General features: G+C 46.3%; 1 protein-coding gene across 1 annotated transcript; it reads left to right on the forward strand.

Annotated features, from left to right (window-relative positions):
• Window positions 1–1,436: 1,436 nt before the first annotated feature.
• Window positions 1,437–9,555, forward strand: cnih2 (cornichon family AMPA receptor auxiliary protein 2). Its single transcript, XM_029172763.3, has 6 exons — window positions 1,437–1,597; window positions 2,983–3,051; window positions 5,349–5,396; window positions 6,017–6,129; window positions 6,201–6,344; window positions 6,443–9,555. The coding sequence occupies exons 1-6, from the start codon at window positions 1,517–1,519 to the stop codon at window positions 6,468–6,470; spliced, it is 483 nt and encodes a 160-aa protein (XP_029028596.1). The 5' UTR covers window positions 1,437–1,516; the 3' UTR covers window positions 6,471–9,555.

The following is a 9,555-nucleotide window of genomic DNA, read 5'->3' on the forward strand; positions in this document are numbered from 1 at the left end:
GCCCCCTCATCAGTCTCCTGGGAACAAGGGATTATGGAAATGTATAAATGAAGAGAGAGGGGCACTGACAGACAGCGAGGAAGGAGAGACCAGGAGCCAGAGAGAGAGAGAGAGAGAGAGAGAGAGAGAGAGAGCAGCTAAATGAGGGAGGGAGACGGAGCGACGCTATTGGTCGACTGTTATAACATCAGGGGTGATAGAAATATTTCTCTCGCAGACTAAGACAGTCAGAGACGGTAGACTCAGGATATACATTCAGGTCCCTTTCCAGAATCTCTGGAAGACGTAAACAGGAAGGACACTTTAGGAAGAAAAGGGCAAATAAGGAGGGAGAGATAATAGACAGATGGACTAATTGACTTCTGACTCCTCCTTATGAGGACTGTGCAGATTCTGGCTTCACAACAGGGATGATGTTAAGAATCCAAAGCAGTGCGTCTCACCATGTAGGTGTTCTGTAGCGTGTTGTCGCTTTTCTGCCAGAGCCGAGTCGTTCGTCCTGCGCGTCAGATCTCGATGCTTCGGGAGACGTCTGAGGGATGCGTCTGAGAGGAGGATGCAGGGCAGAGAATTTTGACATGGTGCCGGCCCGAAGTGACAAAGACGAAGACAGAGTGGACTGTTCAGTGGCAGACGCGTCTCCAGCCAGACACAGGTATTCTCTGCTCCGTACTGAGATCAGCCCAGCTATTGATCCATGGATACGTGATGTGAAATTATAGTTTGCATGATTTCAATATTTGCTGCCTCACTTCTTTATACTTCTATTTGTACAAGAACAACAGAGGCAACGAGCAATTAGATCCGCTGAAAGAGTCCAGAGCAATAGCTTCAGTAAATAACCTGATGGAAGTCTTACAAATGTATTAATAAATAAATAATTCACTAATAGACTGTCTCTGTTGATCATATCTCACAGCTAAGCTACAATCTATGGTTGTTTACACGCGCGTTTAAGGAGATTTAAAAGATTCGCAGCCACAAATGAAGTGAAAAGCCATACGACGAACTACTGTCACAAGCCATAAGCATCTCAGACAATAAATCCTCCCGTGTTGGAGGACACGCAGCGCTGTGCTTGGTACTGACAGGAATCCTGTGCTTCTGCTGTCAGCGTGTCAGTCCGACACTTAGTGGTTAGTGTGAGAGGGACAGAAGAGATGTGTAGGCTTTGTCTGAAGGGATCCTACAGGGAGGAGGAGGAGACAGACATTTTGCCCGACAGAGACTGAAAAAGAGGAGGATCGGGCACACAACTGTGCACACAACTGTGCACACAACTGTGCACACGGCAACGCAGCCCGGACAGGAGGGAGCCGAGGCCGCAGCCGATTTGTCCACCTGGAGCGGCGCCGGCCGAGCTCCGGCACAGAACCTCGGCCCGGACGAGGACGGAGGGGGGGGGGGGGGGGGGGGGGGGGAGTGAGCAATAGCAACAGAGGAGCAGAGAGTGGGGGGGGGGGCTTTCCCTTTCCTCTCTCTCTCTCCACCCGTCGTCAGGCTGGCTGGCTCAGCCATGGCGTTCACCTTCGCGGCCTTCTGCTACATGCTCACGCTGGTGCTGTGCGCCGCGCTCATCTTCTTCGTCATATGGCAGGTGAGTGGACCCGAGTCCGCACCGGGCTCCGTCCCGCGCAGGCAGACGAACACATCCACCTACACACAGTTGTACAAAGCTGACAGGAACACGGCGGGCGCCGCAGCGGGGCCACCGGGGGCAACCGTACTGTAGGCTTTAATGCATCGCAGCTCTGATTCCACTCAGAGTGACTTTAAGTCTTGTAGTTGCTTCCTGGAGCTGACCACGCTGCAGACACTGTAAATAAACAGCTCCTCAAACAAAGCGAAGGGAGGCGACATGGCGCAGTCGTCACAAATCCCTCCGCCAGACAGCTGTGAAGCCGTCTGCTCGCCGTATTTGCACGGATATCGCCGGGGACCGCTGCGCTGGGCCGGCTGGTTACACAAGAACAGACTCAGCAAACAGCCAAGCTTTGATCCCTCGCCTTTACCATTCGATCCACGGAGGCAGGCGCCGCGCGAAATACAAAACGCATGATTACGACTATAGGACTTGAAATGACTAACGTGCCAATTGACTAAGTGGGTGAGACTCCATATGAGTCAGGCAGCGTGTCTGTGTGTGAAAGAGACGGGGAGATACGTGTGTCTGGCTCAGAGCTCCACCATGTGACTGAAGCGCTTATCAAACTATGATTTCGCCCCCCCCCCCTCCGCCCTCATCTGCTTCCACCCACGGGTACAGCACCCCGATTCTACATGGCTCCTCCACCAATCAGAGCGTTTCTTCACTGCTATAGTAACCATAGTGCCCACTTAGGGGCTCACCATGTCGCCATGGAAACTGCATCTGTTTACAACAGAGGGCGGGCCGACAAGGACTCGTAATGGGAAATCACCACTAGGTTTCAATTCACACAGGAATGTAATGATATCAGTCATGGCTGAGTTAGTGTAGTGGAGGCCACATGCTGATGCTCACCTCAATAGAGATATAAAGTACAGATAAGTCTGGGATCGGTGCATTTTAGATCATTATAAATGATGCTTTTGCACCGATGGCTGCAGCCTGACTGGCTTAATGGCGTTAAATCCCTCCTCTGATCGCCGTCTGCGTCTCCATGGATATCCGGCTAATAATACAAAGTCAGATTCAAACTTATTGACGCCCTGATATAGAACACCCAGAAATAGCTGTCACACAGAAAACAACACGTTGGACAAACCGATAGGAGAGAAGCAGTGAGGATTTGCAGTGTTGAGGAAGACTGTAAGTAATTATTAACCATTTCACCACTGTGCCCTGGGAACAGTCTGACTGCAGCTGTACAGGATGTGATGAATTAGTACTGTTGTTGTTACTGTACCATCCGAGTAGAAGTGGTCGAGTACTAGATTAGGAGAGCATCAATGGGTATTTTCACTGTAAAATAAAACCAACTCACTTCCCTTATTTTCCAGATCATCGCATTTGATGAGCTTCGCACAGACTTCAAAAACCCCATTGATCAGAGCAATCCCACCAGAGCGGTAAGATCCCTGCTGTTTCCCTCCTTTCAAGAATGATCAAACCCTCCGATGCACAGAGAGAGAGAGAGGAAGGGGAGATCCCTTCTTTGCAGTTTGACGAAGAACAGTGAGCGAGCTGCACCACCAGGGAGCATTTCATGTGACCTTCCATTTACAAAAACAAATTTAAGTCACACTTAAAAGCCAGTTTTGAGGGAGGGAACCCACATCGTGCTGCCTTTAGCGATTGGAATTTTATATAAATGAATGTTTTGGGATTTTGGATTTGGAGTTAAACCATTTAAATGTTTTACGCAGCCACGTTTAGCCTACCCATTAATTTTTCATCATCAAATATTTGTAGTACTTTGAAAACAAATCCTACTAATCCAAGCCTCCAGCTGATTGCAGCGGCAGCAGAGAGGCGGCCCCTGCCTCGAACACTCATTTGTATGTAGATTGAAGTAATCAGTCTGTCACAAAGACGTCGGCTCGTCGGCTTAATCAATTAAAGAGACTGATGCAAATGAAGCTGCCGTTTAGCTGCCGCCACAGTCAAGGTGCACTAACGAGGTCTCACCCCTCCGTCACACGAAGCAAACTTCTTCTCTTGAGTGACACCGACAAACTCTGGGAGGCTAATCTCTCCATCCTCCTCCAGCGGTGATCCCTTCACACACAATGTATATTTGCTAGGCCTCCAGTGGCACAACAGCAGCGTTATGGTGAGTCACCGACAAGTGGCATTATTCATTTAGCAAGTTAGCGGCAGCTGTGAACGTCTTTTTCACAAGTTAGCTAATGTTCCAGCAATCATGTGAACCTGCGTCTGAACTGCAAAGTGAGAGTGATGAGGAGTGGGAGAGGGAGATGTGAGGAAAGCAGGCTGTGGGGGTGTGGAGGTGTGACACCTTTAAAATACAATGCAATCAAACCCAGCAGCTCTGCTACAAACACTTCAAAATGGAAGTTCCACTTTCCTTAGATGCAGATTTTAGACTGATGTTACAGTTCAACTTGTGTAACTGCACTGTTGCACTGTACAGATCCCCCCCCCCTTCTCCATTGTGTGACCGACTAGAGCAATTTGTCATTGTACCTCAAAAATAACACAGTCTGCCAGGATGTGATACCAGCAGCCGCTCCCCGAATCAATAAACTGCACAAAGAGTGGAGGATTTACCAGGCCACAGCCTTGGGAAATAAATGATGATAACAAAGGGCACTGCTGTTCACTAAACTGCCACTGTTGACGAAAAAGATGGAAGCAATGAATTATTTTGAAGCCGCCGAAAGACAAAACATTTCCTTGGCTGTCTTATTAAACCGCTAATCAAATACATGCTTGAAAACAACCTCAGTGCAACCTCTCTCCTCGGTGCTCTTTTATTCAGTCGAGATATTGAGAAAAGCGTGTGGAGCACAGGAAACTGTCCAACGTTATACAGAGCAAATCAACAACTGCAAACAAACAGAGAGGGTGGAGAGAGCCAGCGCCCCGCTGTAGATTCAGGTCAAAATCCACTTTCACGTCACCATGGGACTGAATTCATGGCCGGCGGAATTATTAAACGGTGCCGCTCGCGGTCCCACTTAAAGTGAACGGATCACGGGTCTCAGCGGCGGAGGCTTCGATCCCACGAGGTCGAGGTCTCAGTATGTCGTGAAATGGCACTCAGCGTGTCCATTCCAGGGTAATTCCCAGGACAAATGGGCCGAGGCGAGTTAGCGCTACCTGCTCCGTAGCCTGGTGATGGCGGGGAATTCATCTGAGCGAGCATCTTATTCAACTGGCTGGAAAATCAATGGACACCGACTAAAAGGAGCCGCCGGCGACTGCAGGCGGCGAAAGATGAATGGCTTTCATTTCTCAAAGTGATAATTGGGCCTGTTTTTCATGGCTCGCGGGAGACCCGATGCACGGAGAGCACGGGGCCGCTCTAATTGCTTCAAATGTTCCTGATGATGGAGCATCTCAATCAGTTTGGCTTTGTTTTCACTTCGGGTTTCTTAACAGCAGACTCTTCATCTTTTGTAATTGGGCACAAGATGAACAACTGAGCCTATTTTTCCTGTAACCAAGCGGCGAAGACAAATGAATTATAGATGCGTTTTATAACAGTTTTAATACAAAAGAATGTAAAGACAACTGTACAAACTGTAAATTTCATAACCTGATGTATTCATCAGGCCATTTTATTCATTGGTCCGATGACCTTGAAACTAAAACTGTCTACATTTGATGTTTTTTTATTGTTGAAAAAATAAATGTAGAAATGCCAGCGATTAACCAGACTTTACTACTGTCCCCTTCTCAGAGAGAAAGGATTCTCAACATCGAAAGAATCTGCAACCTGCTTCGCAGGGTGAGTAATAGCTGCTTTCTACCTGCTTCTGCTCAGTGACTAAGCCAGAGGGGCTGCAGACACCCATGACCACTCGTCTTCCTTCGCTGCGAGGGCTGTGATTCACAGTGAATCACGCGTACCTGCAGCCCCGTAACCCACCACCGCCGCCGCCGCTCTACAGACGCGCCGATGCAGATGTTGTTCCGACCGAGAGCGCGACGTCTGTGGAACCCGTCACAGCGCGGAGGCCATTTTATAGTCATGTATAGAGAAAACGTAGTGCTTTATATTTCTTACTATCTGTTCTAAAAATAGGACCTTTCAATTAAATTTCATTATTCAGATCCGTCTGTGGTACTAGCACGGCTCAGGGGTTCTGCAACATTCAAAAGCAGTCTATATCCACAGAGTTGCAAAAGGCATTTGTACTCGTAACAGCAGCGAGTCTTGAGTAACATTAACACCTTTTGTGTGAGAGCGTTTGCCTCGCGGTGTGAGTTTGTCTTTGCAGATCTGCAGACTGTGTTTTCCATGGAGTTCTGCAGCATCGCTCGACTTTTTGTACCAGCATGCAGCGCTCCACTCTAATCCCCCCCCCCCCCCCCCCCCCCTTCCCGTACTGTATGTGCTCCGCTCAGCTGGTCGTACCAGAGTACTCCATCCACGGGCTCTTCTGCCTGATGTTCATGTGTGCCGGAGAGTGGGTGACGCTGGGCCTCAACATCCCGCTGCTCTTCTACCATCTGTGGAGGTACGGGCACAGAGCAAAGCTTCTGTTTGTGGGACGAGGCACGAGTCACCCACACGTCCGCGTCCTTCCAGGTTCTTCCATCGGCCGGCCGACGGGTCAGAGGTCATGTACGACCCCGTCAGCGTGATGAATGCAGACATACTCAACTACTGCCAGAAGGAGTCCTGGTGCAAGCTGGGCTTTTATCTGCTCTCTTTCTTCTATTATCTCTACAGGTGAGTTAAACTGTCTTTACAGCTGAACTGTGAGGCTTGAAGGAAAACAGCAGCACAATCACTGTTTCCCCCCCCTGTTTTTCCGATTCCCGCTGAAGTATGGTCTACGCCTTGGTGAGCTTCTAACAGCCAGGACGCCTGGCGAGGGAAGAAAAGCTAATATCTGTGCGAGAGACTCAGAAGAATGAATGGAGACCTGTTCCTTCTCTCTCCATCTATCCTTCCCATATCACTGGTTGTGGTTTTCAACAGTCTAATCTTGGACAAAACCAGAAGACCCATGTGAGTGATAATGTGAATGTAAGCTTGTTGCCTCTGCTCGATTATGTCGCTCTGATCGCAGATACGAGCATCGCACTGAATATTTATAACCCCATTAAATGGACGTTGTCAGTTTGCCATCAGAGTCCAGAGGTAAAAACAGTTCCGCTGTTTTGATTGACCTCATTTCACTGATAGGCGCAATTAACTCTAAAGCATAATGGAGGTGTGATAAGAACTGATGACTGCCATTTAACAGGGTAATAACGTTCAGAACGAACGTCTCAAATGTCTGGACAAGATACTGAAGAGCTGAAAGAAGGCAGAAGAAGGATGCAGCAGGTGTTTGTGTTGCCTTTGACCCATTATATCATTTAATAAGATATTCCTGAAGGGCTGGACTTTCCCCATGCTGCTCTTATCGATCCAGTCGCTCAGTTCACTGTGAATCTCCACATACTGGAAAGCAAAATTCCTTCGACCGAAGTACTAAACGCAGGATTGTTCTGATATCATTCCATTTAATCCAGATGAAAGGCGCCCGTGGCCCCACTGCTGTGATTGTGTTGCAAGTGTAAAACTATACGACAGGCGGTTTGTGCGCGGGAACTGTGAGACTTTGAGGTACTAAAGGAAGGGCCTGGGCCTGAAATGCTGTACCAGGTGCTTCTGACCTTCTCGATGGAGCACCAACCTCAGCAGCATCCTCTGGATACCAGACTCTGTCAAAACTCCAACTCACACCCACCGTAACAAGAGATCAACTGTCATCAAGCTCGACTCGAACAGTCAGCTACTGATGTGCTTTCAGAAGAAGGACAACTTTATGCTACGCGCTAGGTTCATGCTTATATAACCACACATGTTTATATCTGAAAACCATTGTGCCAAAGTAAAAAGTCAGTTAAACGCACCATCTGACCTTTACTGACACTTTATTTAACGGGCCTTTTATTTTGGCACAGTGACTTAAGTTGTTAGACAATAGAAACCTGTTAGTTCTGCTGTGTTTTTAGTGGGCAGGGCCAGGGCCTTATTCCTGTTACCAGTGAAGCTTACGCTTACTCATCTTCCACTATCCTATAGTCACATCCACGTTTCTCCAATATGACGTAGAAAATATAGAGCTGTGTACAAAAAGCAATCGACAACAGCACAGAGACATGTACAACTCATGACACATATTAACACGGTCTTAGTCAGTGCGTGTAATGAAATTAAGCGGCAGATGAGACAAAAATGACTTCATGCCAGTGTTTCAGTAATGTAAAAAGTGTAGACAGTGAAGTCATCGAACATATGTGAAGGAAGAGGAACATGGTTCATGAGTTTGATCTGTGTGTAGAAATGTGGTTCAAGTCTGAGGACAACCTGTCATGTTTATCATCAATTAGCAAACTGTTGCTCTGACACAATTAGGTTTCACAGTGCCAGGGTCCACTTACAGTAAAAGACAGGCCTTGAAACCTATTTGACTAATTTCCATCATGTTAAACCAAGTCACACGTTATCTTGAGCCCGTGTGAAGACTCAGTATTTGTGCGGTGTCGCTGATCCACTGTTTAGTTATTGTTAAATGTGTTTTTCATTCCAAGAGCTTTAATATACAGTAAAACAAAAACTTATATTTGTTATTGCGTAAAAAACACAACATTAAAATAAATATTTAAACCATAAATGTATCCATATAAACTAAAATATTATTTTAATTGATAGATATACTAATAATATATAATAATAATAATAATAGCAATACCAGGATTAACAGACTCAGCTCAGCTACAATAGTTCTGTCATTTTCTTATGTGGACAAATCCATTAAAAAGACCAGAATTAAACTAATATGTCTGTCACATGTCTCAATTCCCTGAAATCAGGACAAGACGAGAACTGTTGTTTATTTTGGCGGGTAATAATACGTCTGCTTCCTGTATGTCCACGTCAAAGCGCCATCTAGTGGTCACAGTGGTAACGCTGGAAGCAAAGAGTGGCGTTAAATAGGCCACGTAGAAATGAGTTCAGACTGTGTGAAAGCGTCAACAATCAAGCTGTAATGTGAGGAACCTTCTGTTTCGTTTCGGTTTCCCACTGATTGTCTGTGTTTTCAAGGGTGAAGATGATTGTCATTGACCCAGTTCAGTTGTTAACAGGAATGTGTAATGGTTTGGAAGATACTGAGAGGCACTGCTGTTCTGGGATATGAAATTAAGCAGCACCAGAAGTTTGCGACTCGAGAAACACATTTGGTTTTCAGTTCAGTAAATCCAATGGATTTGTTCACAGTAAGAAGCAACATATCACTGGAGTCACGCTTAAAATAGGTAGAATATTGGAAAATTAGCTCATCCTCTCACTTTCCTCAAGGGCAGAATGAGCCTCCTTTAATCTGGACTGACTCGTCCTTATGTAACATAAACCTCACGTTTCAAGAAGCTTTGTGGAAAAATCGCCACTAACATGCTAAATTAAAATGTATTGTATCAGCCTCACGCAGCAGATGATTACGTCCAGTGTCACTTAATGGTTTAATAAGAGGAGTGACTCAAATATCGGTGGGATTTGAACTCCAGCCAAACTGGAGCAACTTTAACTGTTCTTTACATTCAGTAAACAGAACACGTCGTGCCAAATGATGTTCCTGTTCATCTGACACAGGACGCTGAAACCTCAGAACTCTGCCAACAGTGTGTGTGTGACGAGACTGAACAATCACTATTAAAGCACAGGAGCAAGAAATACGGTTCAGTTGAATGTCATTACGTAGTGGCTCTAGACAAAGCATTCCAGAAACTGACTATCTATTTGTATCCGTCTTTTATACATTTATCATCATTGTACGCTACAGTAAATTTGGTGGGTTACTTTATATTTATTAGGTTACACTACGATGTACAGTTAATAAACAGCAATTCTCATGCCGTATTCTAATAAAACAGTAATGCCAAAATGA

This window comes from Betta splendens, chromosome 14, assembly GCF_900634795.4.
Source record: "Betta splendens chromosome 14, fBetSpl5.4, whole genome shotgun sequence".
NCBI classification, from domain to species: Eukaryota; Metazoa; Chordata; class Actinopteri; order Anabantiformes; family Osphronemidae; genus Betta; species Betta splendens.

Bases quoted from the DNA above. Each gene is read 5' to 3' on its own strand.
- cnih2 (XM_029172763.3), top strand. From the start codon at position 1,517: ATGGCGTTCACCTTCGCGGCCTTCTGCTACATGCTCACGCTGGTGCTG. The intron at 5,397-6,016 runs GTGAGTAATAGC...TGCTCCGCTCAG, and splicing joins TCTGCAACCTGCTTCGCAGG to CTGGTCGTACCAGAGTACTC. The intron at 6,130-6,200 runs GTACGGGCACAG...GCGTCCTTCCAG, and splicing joins CTCTTCTACCATCTGTGGAG to GTTCTTCCATCGGCCGGCCG.